The sequence below is a fragment of the Centroberyx affinis genome, unplaced genomic scaffold, assembly GCF_046629955.1.
Source record: "Centroberyx affinis isolate AG114_WGS23_722 - 3 ecotype Tasmania unplaced genomic scaffold, CSIRO-AGI_Caff_v1 ptg007083l_1, whole genome shotgun sequence".
Lineage (NCBI taxonomy): Eukaryota > Metazoa > Chordata > Actinopteri > Beryciformes > Berycidae > Centroberyx > Centroberyx affinis.
In genome coordinates, this window is record NW_027283589.1 from 1 (window position 1) to 20,263 (window position 20,263).

Below are 20,263 nucleotides of genomic sequence, written 5' to 3' on the forward strand. Positions count from 1 at the left end.
TTATTTAATAGTTTATAAAGATGACTATTAAATAATGTGTAAATGAATAACTTAGTTAACATGAACACCATTAGTAAATGATTACCAGACACATTAGTTAACTGTTAATTAAGGGTTAGTTAATGCTTATTAAACATTAATGTGTAAAGTGGTGAACGTGGTAAAGTGTTACCAATAATAGTAATGATAAAAATATTAATAGTAAAAAAAAAAAGAGTATAAACAAGTACACTAGATACACTAGATATAAATTAAATAAAAAGTAATGCATAAAATAGTGAGCATGGTGACAGTGAAAGGGGAACACAGGTGAACAGAGGGAGGAGTCAGACAGCCTCAGGTCAGGTGAGTCTCACCTGGAGCTGACCCTCTGCATGCCGCTCCGCAGGTCGTCCAGGGTGCAGCCGCTCAGCACGGTGCTCACCTCCACGCTGCCGTCGCTCAGCAGCTTCCCAGAGGCCTTCAGCAGGTGGAGGGCGAACTCTCCCAGCCGGAGGCTCTCCTGGTGCCGGCCCAGGGTGGGGGACTGAGGGGGGGGGGGGGGGGGGAAGATCCATGGTGAAGCTGTCTGATATCATGGGACAGATTCTACTGCATTCATTCTGCATCTGTCCTGTATTCAGTGGCAGCCATGGAAGAAGTCCTGCTTCATGTATTCATCCTACTGTAGTACTGTAGGAGAGGGCAGTGATTCTCAACCTTTTTCATATCAAGGACCCTAATTTAGTCCACATTAGAGCCACGGACCCCCATTTGATGAGATTTTGTCTCTTGGATCCAAATCTGAGAATATTTTTATTGTTAGATATGATTTTGTCCAGAATCCCATAAGTATCTCTATTGTAGAGAGATAACAGTGAAACCATGATCAAAAGCATCAGTCATTCTTCTACATCCCCTAACTTCTTGTAAAGTAAATATTGCTGAAGTTTAACAATTCATCAGTTTGCTGGGGACCCCCTGGAACCCGCTCAAGGACCCCTGGTGGTCCCCGGACCCCACGTTGAGAACCACTGGTTTATGGGATGTTCCAGGAGAAGCAAGTCCAGTCTGTTGGAACTAGGCTTGGGTCAATATTCGATAATATTGAATATTGTGATATCTCAGACCTCACCTGTTTGGGGTCGTCGCTGTACAGCACCAGACCCAGAGACTCGATGTTGAAGTTGAACTTGACGGTTTCCTGAGGCTCCTCCTCCTGATCGATGATGTCACTCTGCTTCTCAGCTCCGTCTGAGATCAACATAACAACTATAACTACCCACAACTATCCGGTCCAAAACAGTATTTCCCCCTGATCAACACTACATTATCACCACTGCATCCTCATTATCACAATCGCATCATCATTATCACCCTCATTATAACCATTACCATCCTCATTATCGTCTTCACTATCACATCTATCATCTTCATCCTCATTATCACCACTACCATCCTCATTGAAATCATCATTATCACCACTACCATCCTCATTATCATCCTCACTATCACCTCTAGCATCGTCATCCTCATTATCGCAATTACCATTCTCATTATCACCACTATATACTCATTAACACACCTGCCATCCTTATCTTCCTCATTATCACCACTACATCCTCATTATCACAATTACATCCCCATTATCACCTCTGCCATCTCCATCCTGATTATCACCACATCCTCATTGTTATACTCATGATCACGCTACATCCTCATGATCATCCTCATTATCGCCACTACATCCTCATTATCATCCTCATTATCGCCACTACATCCTCATCCTCATTATCATCCTCATCACCCTTAGCCCCGGTATCTCCAGTCAGCCCAGACCTGTGTGTGGGGAGCTGGAGGTTCTGATCTGCAGGCTCTCTGTCTGTCTGGAGGCAGCAGGATCCAGGTTCTCCTGCAGGCTGCTGGCCTCTCCCAGGTTCTCCATCAGGATCCTCAGCAGAACCTTCAGGTCGTCCTGACTCAGCGCCACCTGGAGGCAAAGCGCAGGAGGAACAAGGTTCAGCCTGGTTTCTCCCGACTACTTTCACTTTTAATGTTGAGTTTTAATAAATGCTGCACAGCGTCCTTGGCTTCATTCCATAGTTTTCCTCTTGAGGTTAGAAACTTCACCTACTGAGGTACAAGAAGGATTCTCCACTAGAGCTGCAGGCTGTCAACACACAAACTGATCCAGCTAAACTCTGTTTCCACTACAACTGAACAGTATCAGGGTGAAGCTGCTACAGTACAGGAGGCTTTATACAGATCGTACCTTCACCGGCTTAAATGTCGACCGTTTGCAAAAACAAGAACACAGGAGTTAGTAACAGTCTGTCATTATGCAAACATGGCTGCCATCAGAAGGTCCCTTCAGTGTGGAAATATTATAATAAACTTTATTTGTCTTACACTTTGCAAAACAGAGTTACAAAGTGCTTTACAGGCAGCGCAACAAGCAAATACAGTGAACATTATGATGAGCTGTTTTTGACTCCTCTCTGTTTCCTGAAGCCTGAATGTGCGATATATCATGTTGGGATTTGTTGTATGGCTTTATATTAAACCCTGTCTGTAAACCAGATTTCTCTCACAGGACAGTAAGGATTTGAACTGAACTGAGCTGAAGGTTCCTCAGCCGGCTGTAGACCTGCTCGTACCTTCATGGGCTTCAGATCTCCGTCGATTTCCACGGCGGCCATCTTGTGGTACCAGGAGGCCGCCAGGTTCCTCTTGATGCTCAGCAGCAGGTTGAGCGGCTCCAGCAGCTCGGAGCGGGGCCGGCCCGCCGGGTCCATGGAGATCCTGCAGCAAGACCACAGACCAATAAACCAGTTTACTCCAGTGAGCTAGTCTCTCTTAAGGTCAAGAAAAGCTCCAGCAACATCCTGTATACACACTGTAGGAGAAGACAACATCATATCTATTATATCATGTATTGACTTGCATTAGGCCTTTACTAAAAATCCTTATATTTCTCTATTTTTTTTAACATAACTGAATTCAAACCAACTATTATTCTTTCCCTTTAGCAGCTTCAACTTTTCACACTCACAAGGCAAAATAAAGGCTTTAAGCTTTTGCTGTCATTTGCTATTAAGTTCTTCAGTTGACTCTTGTATTCTTGTATGCAATTAAACATTCTTTTAGTTTTTCAGCTTTTTTTCCTCTTGGTATGCAGACTACTTTACTTTTGCAGTTCACTGTCAGTCACACACATCCTGCTAAACCAGAGAAGAGGAGCCTAGTTGGATGTGATGTTTATTTTTGCTTATTAGCTTTTTCTGTCCCAACACAGTGCCACCTTCTCTGGTTTTTAAGACATTCTTGTCACTCCCAGTCTGAGGAGCAGCTGCTGCTTTCTTCCCTCCGGAGCGACTGACCTGGACAGTTTGAGCTGAGTCAGCTGGACGTCCATGTTGTCGATGACGGCGGGCAGCGGGCAGCCGTCCACCGGCAGCAGGGAGAAGCTGTTCCCCACCGTGATCAGACCCAGGTCCACCTCCAGTGCATTGTGGGAGACGGAGGACTGGGGGACGATGATGAGCGGGGCCTTCAGCCTGATGTCCATGGACAGACGGAAGCTCTTCTGGGCGAAGTCTCTGACGCTGGACGCCGCCTTCTCCGCCGCCTGGGCCGTCGCCGCGCTCAGAGCTTCCTTCGCCGTCTGGAAGTTGTTGGTGAAGTTCTGAACAACAGGGAAAAATAACACTGAGTTTATTTACAATACAATACACCATATACAGTACTGTATATATAATATAGATATGTATATGGCATTATTCCTTGTTTTTTCTGTATCAGTAAAGATGCTTTTACAGAACGTCCACCAGCTGAGTTTCTTCTTCTTTTCAAGCTTTTTCTGCTTCATGCACCTTGGTTGAAAGTTGAGGCAGCAACAGCTTTGTATTTCCAAGGATATTTTCTCATGAAATGTAGGACATAAGATGAGGACTTAACTACACGAGAATTTATTAAAATGTCACTGTACAATGTGTAAAACTGCTATTGTGTTTTAAGTTGCTTCTTTATATTTTGTGGTTGAAGAGAGCAGCCTATACAGCAGAGGCTCCTCAGATGCAACAAAAGGGAAAACATTAAAACAGAAGGTGAACGTTTCGGTTTTAGTTAAGAGAACAAAAACCTCGACTTGACTTCTTCATATCTGTTTCATTTAATTTGAAATGTTATGACTGTAATGTTTCTCTGGTGTATTTATCATCATGTTTTTAAAGACTCTGGACAGATCTGATGTGATGTGATGTGATGTGATGTGATGTGATGTGATGTGATGTGATGTGATGTGATGTGATGTGATGTGATGTGATGTGATGTGATGTGATGTGATGTGAGGTGAGGTGAGGTGAGGTGAGGTGAGGTGAGGTGAGGTGAGGTGAGGTGAGGTGAGGTGAGGTGAGGTGAGGTGAGGTGAGGTGAGGTGAGGTGAGGTGAGGTGAGGTGAGGTGAGGTGAGGTGAGGTGAGGTGAGGTGAGGTGAGGTGAGGTGAGGTGAGGTGAGGTGAGGTGAGGTGAGGTGAGGTGATGTGATGTGATGTGATGTGATGTGATGTGATGTGATGTGATGTGATGTGATGTGATGTGATGTGATGTGATGTGATGTGAGGTGAGGTGAGGTGAGGTGATGTGATGTGATGTGAGGCTCACCAGCAGCGACATGAAGAACTTGTGCAGGTAGACCACCTGGATGCAGCCCACGTTCAGCTTCACCCGGCCGTCCGTCCGGCTGGTGTCGGCGTACCCGGCGCCTTCCGTGGCGCTGGGAGTCAGACTCATGGAGAAGCTGAAAACCTCGTCGCCCACGATGGAGATCGCCTGAGAGACACAAAGAAGAGGAACTGAGTCGAGAGGAAAAAGTGCTGAGTGAAGAAGAACAGGAGTGTTTTCAGCTGAAGTGATGAATCCACTGAATTATCTTTGCATTTTTGCACACTGTATTTAGGAAAGATTGATTTTGAGTATGGACGGTCCGATGAGTACTTATTTGGCGTTTTGATATCTGCTTGTAAAAAAGCTCTTACCCACAATACAGGAGCGGATAGACTTGGTAAATGAAATATATCTAATGGAAAAAAATACTTTTTCACTCCGTCTATTATTAAATTCTGGTTGAAATTGGTCTCTTATGTGTGGTCCTTACAGCCAGATTTTATGGAAGTGATAAATTAACAATCTGTTTTTGTTGTTTTATTTTTATTAACAAAACTCATCATTGTTTTTTCTGGTCTCCTCCCTCTGTTGTCTCTCCCCACATCTGATTTGTCAAAACCTCTCCCAGCTCTATACAGACACACCTGCCTTTCTCAGCCTGTACAAAGTTCTAGAAACCTACAATTGTTGTAATAAATCAAAAAAAATTTAGAAGGATTTCGGGAAGGAAAGAGGAAAATTGCACATGTGCATAATGATACCATTCAACTGTATAAAACCTCTGCTTATCAATATCTCTACTGTATTGATGTATGTCTCTTGTAATTTAAATCCCTGTTATCCCTAAATAAAGAATTTAAAAAATAAAGTGATGAATCCATTAGACTTTGTCCCTGCAGCTCAGACAGCAGGAACAGGAACAGGAACAGGAACAGGAACAGGAACAGGAACAGGAACAGGAACAGGAACAGGAAGTGGCTCGGCGGCGCCTTGCCTTCTTGTGGACGCTCTTCGGATCGACGTTGATGACGATGAAATCTCTGAGCCGGGCGGAGAGCTGAGTCTGAGGACCTTGCATCAGCAGAGACCCGTTAATACCTGAGGAACAGAGAGAAACACACAAGTTAATACACAAAGGATACTGACCTCTATAACTGGACCTTTAAATGACTTGTTACTGATCTCTCATCCTGGTCTCTCCACATCACATCCCACACAAACAAAACAAACCTGCACTGCTCTCTGATCTGGGACCAGCAGAAACTGCCACAAAAGTCTGCAGACCTCCGCTGTCAGGCCCGCTCCACGCTCAGCTCTCTTCTTCTCTCATTTTAATGATGCAGTCCAACGTTCTTCTTCATCGTTGGTTATATTGATTGTGTTTTACCTCCGCTCTCCGGACAGAGACACTACTTTCTTTTTCTGTCGGCTCAATCTGCCGTTGTTGTAGATCAGTTACTTTAATCAAAGTTTTTGTTTGCAGTGATGTGTCTAATGAGCTGCTTTTGCTTTGTTGTTTTTTTTTCTTTTTTCATTTTGTTTTGTACATGCAACATGAACATTTGAGCGGAGCCTATGCGTGAATGAAGCTTCCATTTATAAACTTTAAGGCATGGTGTTTACCAGTGGTGTAAAGTTTGTGTAAATATCTACTGAGCTAACATTACTGAGTCATTTTATAGCCTGCAGCACCAGCAGGCTTTGTTCTACTACCTGCCTCTAATTTACGTTGTTAGGATGACAAAATGAAGGAAAACGTCAGCTGAGGAAGAGAACAGTGAGATAATGTTTTCTCCTGTGACCGTTCTGATATTACATCTCTCCGGTCAGCACTAATCAGAAGACAGTCATGCACTCAGAAATTGTCTACATCGTCCCCCTAAACATTTGGATAAATTATTATTAATGAGGGAGATTTCACCGCTCACAGCTATGTTCCTTGTGGCAGCCTTGCGGGGCTTTTACTTTGAAAATTAAATGCGCTTTGGCAGCAAAACCGGAAATGAAAATGTGGCTTCATGGAACTTCAGCTTGGGACGAGTACACCTCGCTTGGGAGGAAACTGGCAGTTCAGAATATCTGAGGAAGAGGAGAGCTGAGTGGAGCCGGCCTGACAGAGCAGCTCTGCAGACAGACCGCTCTGATGAAACTCATCCTCATCCTCTCTGGTTTCACTCCACAATAACTTTCCTCTGATTTCAAAAGACACAGACTCTCACAGACTGACTGACAGATTCAAAATAAAACTAGCTCTGGTTCTTTGAGGACTTTCAGCAGGAGGCTTCAGTCTCTGGTGGACAAAATGATCACATTTCCAAAGACAAGATCTTCTATATTTTACAGCAGTGATTCTCAACCTTTTTCATATCATGGACCCTTATTTAGTCCACATTAGAAGCATGGACCCCATTTTGTTTCTCGGACCCAAATCTGAGAATATTTTTATTGTTAGATATGATTTTGTCCAGAAAACTATCTATATTGTAAGTAGAGAGGTGATCAAAACAGTCATTCTTCTACATTCTCTAATTGTGTTAACTTCTTGTAAATGAAATAATGCTGACGTTTAACAAATCATCAATTTGCTGGGGACCCCTTGGAACCCCTCCAAGGACCCCTGTTGGTCCCCGGACCCCACGTTGAGAACCGCTGTTTTAGAGATATTGAATGAGGAACTTTGCCTAACAATGTTTTTCCCAAGAGTGGACATAGCATTTTGGAGCAGAACTCTTCATATATCGTCACACAGAGTGTCCACTTTATTAGGCACAGCTGCCTCACACACCAGCAGGTGATGCTGTGGAGCTCCACCTGGAAGCTGCTGGGTGTGTCTGATGAAGCCGATACTGATACTGATATATTGATCTATTATTATCTTCATCTGGTGGATCTGTACCTTGGATCTTGATGTCGGCCATGTTGCAGCTCTGGTCGCACACCAGGACGTTGAAGGCTCCCAGCGTCACCATCACCTTCAGGTCGATGATGTCACTGTCGGAGGGCGAGGCCAGAGCGGCTGGCGGGGAGACAGAGACGGTCGGACACGTTAGCTGCGGCTCAGTCTGTCACCGAAGAAAAGCTTAGAAACTGTTTTAGTGAAACCTGAGGGACAGATGTGGAGACTTTTACCTCCAAAGTGAGCGGAGCCTTTATGAAATAAAACAGCCGTCTGAAACTCTAAATGTCAAAGTGAGTTTCATCACTCTGAAGTCCTTTAAAGCAGTGGTTCTCAACCTTTTTCATATCAAGGACCCTAATTTAGTCCACATTAGGGCCACAGACCCCCATTTGTCTCTTGGACCCAAATCTGAGAATATTTTTATTGTCAGATATGATTTTGTCCAGAATCTCATAAGTATCTCTATTGTAGAGAGATAACAGTGAAACTATGATCAAAATAGTCATTCTTCTACATCCCCTAACTTCTTGTAAATTAAATATTGCTGAAGTTTAACAATTCATCAGTTTGCTGGGGACCCCCTGGAACCTCCTCAAGGACCCCTGGTGGTCCCCGGACCCCACGGTGAGAACCACTGCTTTAAAGTGTTAAAAACCTTCGCTGTTTCATTTCCAAACACACTTCCATCAGACGCTTTCTTTTCTTCATTCATAAAAACAGACTTTTCTCAGCTTAGTGTTTTTGCCTGGCATCATCGATTATATGAATATGAATATGTGTTTACGCCTGTCATATATAGGTGTGTGTGTGTGTGTGTGTGTGTGTGTGTGTGTGTGTGTGTGTGTGTTAAACCTTCATCACCTACAGCAGCGTTCTGTGTTCGGTTCGTCAGTCTGAATTCATCTGTGTGTGAGCAGCCAGGTTTCCATGGCAACGGGATCGCTCTTCATTTTCACATTTCCATTTTTGGTCTTTTAGCTGCTGAAGGTCTTTACCCACAGAGACTGACAGCCAGAGGTGGAAAGTAACTAAGTACATTTACTCAAGTACTATACTTAAGTACAATTTTGAGGTACTTGTACTTTACTTGAGTATTTCCATGTTATGCTACTTTGTACTTATACTCCACTACATTTTAGAGGGAAATATTGTACTTTTTACTCCACTACATTTATTTCACAGCTATAGTTACTAGTTACTTTTCAGATCAATATTTTATATTTAAATCATTTGATCATCTTTATAAAATAACTATAAAATAGCATTGTTATAGATTAGACTACCCTAAAGTATAGCTAAATTGTTAAGATTAGCTTCAGGTTGACAACTTTAAAATGCTGCTTACATGTACATGTATGTCAATAAATCAGTATTAATATTCCAATAATTTATGAAAAATGTAACGTTCTAAATGGGGACAGTTTGCATAATGAGTACGTTTACTTTGATACTCTAAGTACATTTTGCTGCCAATACTTATGTACTTTTACTTCAGTAAGATTTTGAATGAAGGACTTTTACTTGTAATGGAGTATCTTTACATTGTTGTATTGATACTTTTACTGCAGTAAAACATCTCAGTACTTCTTCACCTCTGATTACAGTGAGCGAGACTGAAGAGGAGCTTCAGCGTCCAGGTCAGAAACACAAAGGAAACCAACAGTGAGTCAGAACAACAGAATAGAAACCTGAGTAGAAACCTCAGTGTCAGAAACATAACTGACACAGAAACATAACTGACACAGAAACAGACAAAAGCCTTCCAGTCTGATCCAGAATATAAACCTGACTCCACTGACCCACTTCCATCAGCTGTTATTCTCAACTTTTGTCAACAGATGATTCAAGAGGAGCAAACACTCAAACACACGTGATCCACTGCTCTTTATGTGTGTGTGTGTGTGTGTGTGTGTGTGTGTGTGTGTGTGTGTGTGTGTGTGTGTGTGTGTGTGTGTGTGTGTGTGTGTCAGGTCACTGTACCCATGCTGGTGTGTTTTATTGTCCTCACTCTGCTCTGCTGGACTCTTCCAGGTCAGTCCACAATAAAATGTCTCTAAATGGACTGACTGGACTGAGTAAACCTCTTCTGCTCTGATTTGTTTTGTTTACTCATCATGTGGTGAGAGACCATCATCTCATTAACCCAGAGACCTTTAACACACGCACACACACACACACACACGCACACACACACACGTGTTGTTTCAAAAACACACGGATGTTAAAGAGAAAAGGTTTTTTTGTTAATTCTTGAGAACTTCCTTTCTGCAGATGTGTGTTTTTTGTCTGACAACAGCGGCGCGTTTGATGAATTAGTGTTTCTCCAAATGTGAATGTGTGTGTGTGTGTCTGTGTGTGTGTCTGTGTGTGTGTGTGTGTGTGTGTGTGTGTGTCTGTGTGTGTGTGTGTGTGTGTGTGTGTGTGTGTGTGTCTGTGTGTGTGTGTGTGTGTGTGTGTTCTCCTCACTGGACTTGGCGGACACAGACATCTTGCTCTCCTCAGTCTTCGGGCGGTTCTCTCTCTCCGGAGACGGCGGCGTGCCGGGCGAGAGAGACGCAGACAGGAAGTTGATGGCAGACAGGAGAGCCTCCGTGTGGAGGAGGAGGTCAAGAGAGGTGAAGGTCACCTGGAGAGAGGGGGGGGGGGAGAGAGAGAGAGAGAGGGAGAGAGAGAGAGAGAGAGAGAGAGAGAGAGAGAGAGAGAGAGAGAGAGAGAGAGAGAGAGAGAGAGAGGGAGAGAGAGAAAGAGAGGGAGAGAGAGAGGGAGAGAGAGAGAGAGAGAGAGAGAGAGAGGGAGAGAAATATAAGGGAAGAAGAGTTTGATTCCAAAAACAAGATGTTCACCATTTGAATAAAGTGTCATTTTCATAACTATCAAAGGCACAAAATAAAAACTAATTATTATTCTGATTCATTCCAAACAGACAGATTCACAGCCTGATCCTCCAGACTGAGCAGACTGATGACCTGCAGGTGGAGGTTCACAGTGTCCTGCTGACAGACTGAGTCTGGACCAAGCAGCCAAACCTTCAGGTGAGTTCTGAAGCCAGTGAGGAAGCGGCTGCTGCTACAGTCCGCTAGAGTCCGGCTCCAGAAAGACTCCAAACCTCCATGAAGTCAACGGACCACAAACCAACTTCTGATAAAAATATAAATCAATACATTTTCTCCACTAGAGGTTTTGGCCTCAGCAGCTAATTTCACTTCTTCTAACGTGTGTCCTGATGGAGATTTTCTAAATAATCGTGTTGTTAACAGACATAGCAGATAAAACACTGTGTTGTTTTCCAACAGCCAACAGCAGGTGGAGCTGTGGCTCTGTGTCGAGCCTCAGCCTCTCTGGCTGCTCCGCCTCCAGAACATGTCAACATGTCAACATGTCAACATGTCAACATGTCAACATGTCAACATGGTGGAGATCCTAAACCAGATCTGTTGGCTTCAAAACCTTCAGAGACCTGAGGTGAAGAACTCACTACTCACATTGATCATCTGCTCTGTATTCTTGTACACAGTGGAGAAGTTTGGTCCAGTCCGGTCCGCCTGAGGAAACACAACAGACAGACAGACAGACAGACAGACAGACAGACAGACAGACAGGCAGACAGACAGGCAGACAGGCAGACAGACAGACAGGCAAGCAGACAGACAGACAGACAGACAGGCAAGCAGACAGACAGACAGACAGACAGACAGACAGACAGACAGACAGACAGAAAGTTTAGGTTTAGTCTATTTAACAAACATACATATGATAAAAAAGGAGGAAGAGCCCACACACTAAACTACGCTGTACTGATTTTTTTTGACAACATTTCGATCGATCAGATCTTCATCAGGTCATCGATGACCTGATCATCTTCCTCCTGTCAAAACTTTATTCAGGGTTCCCACACCTTCTTAAACATCAAATTCAAGGACTTTTCAAGGACTTTCCAGACCCAATTCCCTCAAATTCAAGGACCCAACACGGCACAGTCTGAGACACGGATCAAGGTTCATTACTGTTACAACACTGAGAATATTCCACTTCAGTCTCTCAGGTGACCGACACTCTTTCTCCAGGCAGGTGGAGGTGAAACAGACACACATACAGAGGAACGAGGCCTATTTACTAAGTAAAAAAAATATCTAAAGAATTTCAATTTCTATTCTTGCACAAAATATAATTTCAAACACTTTCAATGATCCATGTCTATTTTCAAAAACTCAAAATTCAAAAAGATTTTTTTTTTCTCAAATTCACAAACTTTCAAGGATTTCAAGGACCTGTGGGGACCTTGTTTATTTTCCCTCGTTTAAAATCTGGTTTGTGTTTGAACACATCATGAGATCAAACAAAAGAAGAGACGGGGGAAATAAAAGTGCAGCAGATTGATTGAAAGAGTGAAGCAGGTTTGGGAAACAAAGCAGAAGAGAACTTCAGTCTGGTTTCAGTCTGTGGATTTGCTCCAGAACCTTCTCCAGCTGTGTCCACGGTCTCCTGCAGGTTTCTGTGTTGAACTCTGTGTTCACTGTGGTTTGGTGTTTTGTTGTACGACTCGCCGCAAGACAATTTCCCCAATAAAACCTTGAACCTGACGTCATGCATCTTGAAGCACACTCCAGCCTGTTTACCAGTGAGAGCAGGATGACTCCACAGAGTGACACCTCTTCTCCTGCAGCTATCTATAAAACAGAAGAGACCGGAGCGCAGCCGGCGGACATTTCTGTGTTGTGAACGCAGCCTGGAGGGGCAGATATGGGCGGACTGAGCCATATGGCTAATGGCTTTTTAACAGGCAGAACGGACATCCAGATACATCCTGATGGATTCTGGGTAAATTCAAAGAAACCTGCTGTAAAATGTTTTCATCAGACAACACAGGAGGCAAACTGGAGCTGCAGCTGATCCTCCTCCTGCTGGTTTCTCTGATCTGAACCAGAGAGGAGAAGCGTCACTGACCAATCACAACAACAGATCTAACATGGACTTGTTTGTCTCTTCTTCTGTGGTGTTCAAAGCAGTTAACAACACATGAAGAAGTCCAGGCTTTCCGTCTCCTTCTACCCATAATCCCTTGTGTTTCGGGGCAGTTCCCTGTAGTTGGTTGGCTTAACAAACTCAGATCTCCAGGAGTCTCAGTGGTTCAGAGGTCGTCGTTCTCACCTGGAGAACAGAACCAGCTACAGGAGGAAACTCTGCAGAGTTCAGACAAACCTGAACAATCTGAACATGAACGTAGTCTGAGTGTTTGTTTTAGCCTTTGTGGAGCACCAGGTGGGTGGAGCTTCCTGCATCAGGATAATTCAGATCACATCAAGCATGTTTCCAGTCACAGAAAAGTGAACTAAAGCTCTCTACCCCTCAGTCTGTCATACCTGCTGTGACAAATGACAAACGATATTTGACAATAAATAAGATAATAAGAATAATGTAATGTTGTGATGTTCCCACCTTGAAGTATTGCACTTTGAGCAGCTCAGCACCAGATTCCACAGAAGAGCTGATCAGACAGAGAGGCTCGCCGACAGAGTCTGAAGAAGAGAGAGAGGAAGAAGAAGAGAAGAGGAGTCACAGGTTTGATCCTGACAGCCAACATGTCATGAACAGACGTGTGTGGTCTGCTAGGCTTGGGCGATAGCCAACATTTTATATCGCGATACTGTCCCGCAAAAGTATTGTAATATATGATATTATATGGAGGTTGTGGATTGTGGAAAAGGGAAAACACTTTTTTACTATCCTACCTCTAGTAGATTATAGGTTTCTAAGTTTACCGTAAAACTTCAGTTAAATGCCGAGTCCCTTTCACTGGCTGGGTGTGGCTACACCTTTTGACTAATAAAGGCCGGTCTCAATTAGAAGCCGGTTGCCATTGACACTGAGAAGCAGTTTATTTATTTTTTACTTGCATTCAAACGTTAATTTTTATACAAGTAATATCCATACTGGTTTAGATAAACAATTTGATAGTATTTCCCATTTTGCTGAGCAAGAGCTTTGTGTGAAAGGACTTAAAGGCCTGACCCATATAGACGCTGTCCCAAATATAGGCCGGTTGAGTTCAGTGTAAAATAATAATAATAAAAATAAAAATAATAAAATCCCAGGCTATTAATTGAAGTTTATCGGTAAAAGTTTGTACAGTTGCTATCTAAGCAACACATGGTGCCATGGCCGGGAGGGGTGGGGAATGTTTTTTATTTTTTTTAGTCGCCTATCGTCTACTAAACAGCTGGTTCAGAGACACTTCGAAGCCGTCTGCTGCAGGAGAGCAGTGAACTGACCGGTGAACTCCAGGCACTTCATGCAGATCTTCCTGATGTAGGCGGTGGCACACATGTCGTACTTCCTCACTTTGGTGTCGATGCCCAGCTGCTCCAGGTGGAACAGCAGGAAGGGAACCTCCGCCTGCTGCCTGGGCTTCTTCAGCTTCAGCACCACCTGGGACAAGGAACCAGACGAGTCATCGTGTTCAGAGACAAGTCATCGAGTTTGGAGATGAGTGACAATGTTTGGAGACATGTTATCGTGTTTGGAGACAAGTTCTAATGTTTGGAGACAAGTTCTAATGTTTGGAGACAAGTTCTAATGTTTGGAGACATGTTATCGTGTTTGGAGACAAGTCAACGTGTTTGGAGACAAGTTATTGCGTTTGGAGACAAGTCATTGCGTTTGGAGACAAGTCATCATGTTTGGAGACAAGTTATTGCATTTGAAGACAAGTTATAGGGTTTGGAGACAAGTTATAGTGTTTGGAGACAAGTTATTGCGTTTGGAGACAAGTCAACGTGTTTGGAGACAAGTCATTGCGTTTGGAGACAAGTCATTGCGTTTGGAGACAAGTCATCATGTTTGGAGACAAGTCATCATGTTTGGAGACAAGTCATCATGTTTGGAGACAAGTCATCGTGTTTGGAGACAAGTCATCGTGTTTGGAGACAAGTCATCATGTTTGGAGACAAGTCATCGTGTTTGGAGACAAGTCATCATGTTTGGAGACAAGTCATCATGTTTGGAGACAAGTCATCATGTTTGGAGACAAGTCATCGTGTTTGGAGACAAGTCATCATGTTTGGAGAGCGGTTAACGACGAGTACGGGGGACATGCTGCCATGTTGGTAACATGTCCAGCAGCAGAGTGAATCCTCTCTCCAGCCGGTGTGTTTTTTACCTCTTTGATTTCAAAGTTGAGCAGAACGTTAAAGGTGTTTTCGCCCGGCGCTCCGTTGGTGGCGGCCGGCGGAGCTCCGCCTCCTGCCGGTGACATCACCGCCTCCATCTGCTGCTCACACAGCTCCGCCTTCGCTGAGGACGCAGAGGAGAGAAAACAAGTTAGTTCTCTCTTTCACTGATGTTTTCTGATCAATTTCTTTATAGACGTTTCAGTATAAAACAGGGAAGTGGTCATAATTTCATTTGGCAACAGAGGAGGAAATGAAAAACAACAATTAACTTTCAAACGTTCAGATCCTCCCATCAAATACAAATATCAACCCAAGGAAAAGAAAGGTGTTCATGTTGTGTTCTGTGATCTAGATTCTGTTTCCGGTCCAGTTGTGTTCAGCTTGTTTGTTTTCAAGTGAGATGTTTAATAATTCTTTGGGTTTATCATCGCTCCTGAACAGACTGATCACATCTCTTCTTCAATGTTTTTAATCATCATATTTTATCACTCTGCTGCTAAGTTTTATCACTTGTCAAATAAACGTAGACATGTTATCATAAAAGTGAATGTGACTGAAGATTCCTCAGACAGTTTGTTTATGTTCAGTTTTCTGAATCTCTGCTGCCCTGCGGCTTCTTCCCCGAGAGGAACTGTTGGGGAAAATGCAGTGTTCAGAAGCAGAAGGTGTGGACCAGCAGGTGCAGTGTTCAGAAGCAGAAGGTGTGGACCAGCAGGTGCAGTGTTCAGAAGCAGAAGGTGTGGACCAGCAGGTGCAGTGTTCAGAAGCAGAAGGTGTGGACCAGCAGGTGCAGTGTTCAGAAGCAGAAGGTGTGGACCAGCAGGTGCAGTGTTCAGAAGCAGAAGGTGTGGACCAGCAGGTGGAGCGGACTCACCTTCAGCCCCCTGCCTCTTCAGGTCCAGACTGTGCTCTTTACTTCCCTCTCCGATGTTTTCCACCAGGATCTTCATCAGCACTCCGAAGTCTTCCTGACCCAGACTGACCTGGATGGACGGAGGAGACGGTTTACACTTTAACACGTAACATCATGAAGACGACCACATGTTCTGACATCACTCCAAAACAATAACATTAACTCTCAGGCGCTGCGATACCCAAACTTTTGGCTTTGGTACCAATACCAAGTTTCACCAAGTATGTACGATTTTGACTCAAAAACAATCTCATGGCAAAAAAAAGTTCAATACAAATTCAGATTTGAAAATGCTAATATAGTATATCATTATATAATAACTAACTTCTGGGTATTATTTTGGCAGAATTTCACTTTTTAGATTTGTTAGCAAATGCGAAGTGAAACCTAAAATAAAGCTTCGGTTCTGGTCCAGCAGCATTTCTTAAATCACACAGCACAGGACTGTTTTAACGTTCTGGTGGAGCTGATGGACAGAACATGACATTATGTTTCATCATGCAGAACAGTGTCAGTGTGTGGTGACTCCTACATTCATGGACTTCAGGACTCCCTGGACCTGAACACCGGGGATCTTGGTGAACCAGGAAGCGGCCAGGTTTCTGTTGACGAGAAGCTCCAAGTTGATTGGTTGGAGAATCTCAAAGTCCGGCTGCGGGGAACCTCGCTTCAGAACCGTTCTGCCAACAGAGAATAATTATGACAAAAAATAAAATAATAGAGAAAGGAATGACAGATAATCATAAAACAAATCCAAAATTTCTAATGAAGTGTCCAATTGGCAGCTTGTGTGGCAAGAATACAAAGATACAGCAGTGCAACATGTAGACTGATGTCAGAGATCATACAAAAATTTTACTTTACTTTATACTGATTTCCATGTTTTTAATTGACCTGAATGTTTCCATGGTAGTTTAAAGGATCAGTTGATAGATTTAGTTCCTCTATATAACTCCTCTCCTCCTCCTGTAGCTCTTGGACCCACAGACAGTATTGTCTGTAGCTGTTGGACCCACAGACAGTATTGTCTGTAGTTGTTGGACCCACAGACAGTATTGTCTGTAGTTGTTGGACCCACAGACAGTATTATCTGTAGCTGTTGGACCCACAGACAGTATTGTCTGTAGTCTTGGACCCACAGACAGTATTGTCTGTAGTTGTCGGACCCACAGACAGTATTGTCTGTAGCTGTTGGACCCACAGACAGTATTGTCTGTAGCTGTTGGACCCACAGACAGTATTGTCTGTAGCTGTTGGACCCACAGACAGTATTGTCTCCAGTCAGCTGTCAGTTGAAGCTCCGCTGCCTCTTGCTGCAACAATGAGTCCAAACTGTTTGTCAGAATATTCCAGAAAAGCCGTCTGTGTCTCCACAGCAGAGAGGAAACAGACTCAGTTCCAGGAAATCACAGAACTATTTTTCTCTCCGCAGCACAGAGCTGGGGGGTGAAAGGCGGTTCCCGGCGGAGCGATCCGGTTCCGGACGGTCGGGTCGGATCGTGAACGGTAGAGTTCTGTAGAAGACGATCCGCCGAGGGGAAACGGTGCGGCCCGGAAAGCAGTGGCACCGACCGTTTCCCCTCGGTGGATCGGCCCAGCTGACTCTGGAGACAATAATGTCTGTGGGTCCAAGAGCTACAGCAGGAAGAGAGGAGTTATACAGAGGAACTAAATCTATCAACTGATCCTTTAAAGGCAGAGCCAGGCTCGACCCTCAGGACCATGAAAACCATTCAAACCCTGGATATACACTCACTGAAAACTTTATTAGGTGGATGCTCGTTAACAGCCTGCTCCTCCAAACAGCCAATCATGTGGCTGCAGCTCAATATATAAAGTATGCGGACATGGTGAAGTGGTTTATTTTTTTTATGTTATGTTTCATTGTTCTCTGTTTTCTAACATTTTAACATGAACTAGCCAAGAATAATGAAGGCGTTTTAACTTTACACAGAAGAGAGGGGCTTGGATTTTTTCTTCTTTTTTCCTCTATATGGTTTAGTTTTTTTGTTTCGACCAAACATTAGAACGGGCGAGATGTTGATCTAAGAGACTCTGAGCGGTCTGACAGCAGGTTCAGCAGCTCAGAAGCAGCTGACCTCCAGGGATTTTCACACTACAGTCTGTAGAGTTTACAGAGAAAACAGCTTGTTAATGAGAGGTCAGAGGTCAGAGGTCAGAGGAGAACAGGCAGACTGGGTCAAGCTAACAGAAAGGCCACAAACGCTCCAATAACAGCTCAGCACAACAGTGGAGTGCAGAAGAGCATCTCACAACTCAAAATGAGCTGCACAACAGATGACCAGACGGCACTAGACAGGTGTACCTAATAAAGTGCTCAGTGAGTGTATATATTAATATAAAGCTGCTTTTCTCAAGTTTTCATCTGACAGAAACTGCCGGATGCTTCTCGTCTGGTACCTGGACAGCTTCAGCTGCGTCAGCTTCACCTCCATCTTCTCCACCACAGCAGGCAGAGGGAAGCCTTCGGCGGGCAGCAGGGAGAAGCTGTTCCCCACCGTGATCAGACCCAGGTCCACCACAAAGGCATTGTGGGAGACGGAGGACTGGGGGACGACGATGAGCGGGGCCTTCAGCTTGATGTCCATGGACAGACGGAAGCTCTTCTGGGCGAAGTCTCTGACGCTGGACGCCGCCTTCTCCGCCGCCTGGGCCGTCGCCGCGCTCAGCGCTTCCTTCGCCGTCTGGAAGTTGTCCACGAACGTCTGAGGAGCGAACGGAGCGGCCGGTGAGCGAGGAGAACCGGCAGAGCGAGCCGCGCCGCATCAGGAAGTCAGCCATGAGGGGAGGAAGTGACGCAGTTAGAGGGAGGGAGAGTCATGTGACGAGCTCACTGCCTGGAACTGGCATCATGCAAAATAAACACAGAAATAAAATAAAATCTGGATGGTCGATGCAAATTTGAACCCTTGACTCCATTTTCAAGGAAGTGAATTCACACACACTGTTATGTGGGAGTGGGGGGAGGGGGAGGGGGTGGTGGGGGGGCGGTAATCAGAGGGTTAAGATGGCAGTTGAGTGACAGCTGCATAGCACTTATGGAGAGAGTGAGTCTGACTGTTACATGTTGTGCATGAAAAGCATTCCTTCATTCGTGCCGAGACAAACCATTCCAGACTGGAGCCTGTCAGACCGGAGCCAAACACACTGTGAGCGTTTGTTTTGACCTGCCTGGAGTCCCAGGTGGGTGGGGTGGAACCACAGAACTTGAACGGATAGATCGGTCATTCCCGTTCAAATCAACGCTCCTAGACGGTCGGAGCGGCGGCCATCTTGCTGTGACCCGTTGGACTAGCTTCTGTATAAAGCGACTCGCAGCAAGTCACTGAGCTGAGAGGTTTTACAGCAAGAACCAAAGCAGCTTCTCTGTCTCCTTGCTGCCATGGATTGCTAACATGCTAATGCTAACATGCTAATGTTGACTAGAAGAGCTAGAGAGAGAAGTCCAGTCTGTGATAAAGCTACGTTAGCCTCATCGCTAACGTTAGCCTCGTCGCTAACGTTAGCTTCCAGTTGAGTTCTGACAGTTTGCTAACAGACTCATCTGCTTAGTTCTCACAGTGAGACAGACTTTACAGCCTTAATGTCCAGACTGTGTTGTCACCATAGCAACTAACACTTAAAATTCTATAATCACTATTTTATGCTGAACTAGACAAATTAGCATGACAAACAGTGGAAGGACTGTTCTTTTCTGTCCATTCAGGCTCTGTGGTGCAGGACACACAACAGGTGGCAGAAAGTTAGTGGACTTTACTGCCACTGATAACTTGTCCTGATGTGGTAAACTCCACCCACCTGCCGCTCCAGGTAGGATAAAACAAACACATCAAAGTATTTGCGAATGCTTGGACCCAGGTCTGCTGTCCAGAAAGCTGTTGAAGTCGAACAAGAGACGCCAACATGCAGTCAGGCTGCTGGGTAAATCACTGACAACAGACGCATCACTGACTCTAACTCACAGCATGTGCAGCTGGAACCTCACTAACCACCAGGAATGTTCAAATTAAGCGAATCCAAAGTGTTCTATTTTATTCCAAAATAGTCCGACCCATTTCTATTTTCACTTGGCGCTGTGACCTCTGACCCTCGCCCCCCTGACTATCGGCTGCTTGTAACGTCGGTGCTCTAGGAATTGAAGAAGTCGATTTTACTGAATCAGTCTGGGTAAGAGAGCCGGCTAAATGCCTGAAATGTAAATATTAAATATCTTGTAAGCGAGATAACAGAAGTGTACGCTCATAAAATCAGTCTGACCCGACCATCTGCTCTGCAGCAGCAGGCAGCGTTTCTACGGTGGCCGAGACGTGACGAACAAACAGATCCAAAACACTTTGCAAAGTCGAAAAACACAAAGCGCATTAACGGAAAACACAAATGCAAAAGCCACAACATAACAACGGAAGTGAGCAACAACGGATGTTGACAATGAAACAGGCCGACTGTTACTGCCCGCACATGTGGAAGAGGAAAGTGAAAGTAAGTGAAACATTGTTCGCTAGCTAACTGTGATTACTATCGCTATGTGACTGTCACAAATGAGCAATGTTGTTCAATGTCTTTATATTTTCATATTTATGTAATCTGCCATCTAACATTAGGCTATTATAATAGTCGG

At 44.3% G+C, this 20,263-nt stretch overlaps 1 protein-coding gene across 1 annotated transcript; it reads right to left on the reverse strand.

Annotated features, from left to right (window-relative positions):
- Window positions 1-356: 356 nt before the first annotated feature.
- LOC139639297 (intermembrane lipid transfer protein VPS13C-like) lies at window positions 357-18,350 on the reverse strand (the record flags this gene model as incomplete). The annotated part of the gene is made up of 16 exons (XM_071513381.1): window positions 357-526; window positions 1,115-1,233; window positions 1,819-1,969; window positions 2,637-2,781; window positions 3,360-3,664; window positions 4,641-4,808; window positions 5,638-5,741; window positions 7,540-7,659; window positions 10,009-10,168; window positions 11,025-11,084; window positions 12,979-13,058; window positions 13,812-13,968; window positions 14,699-14,832; window positions 15,586-15,694; window positions 16,157-16,304; window positions 18,046-18,350. Coding segments are annotated over 16 exons (2,435 nt in total), but the record flags the coding sequence as incomplete, so codon positions are not given.
- Window positions 18,351-20,263: the final 1,913 nt, after the last annotated feature.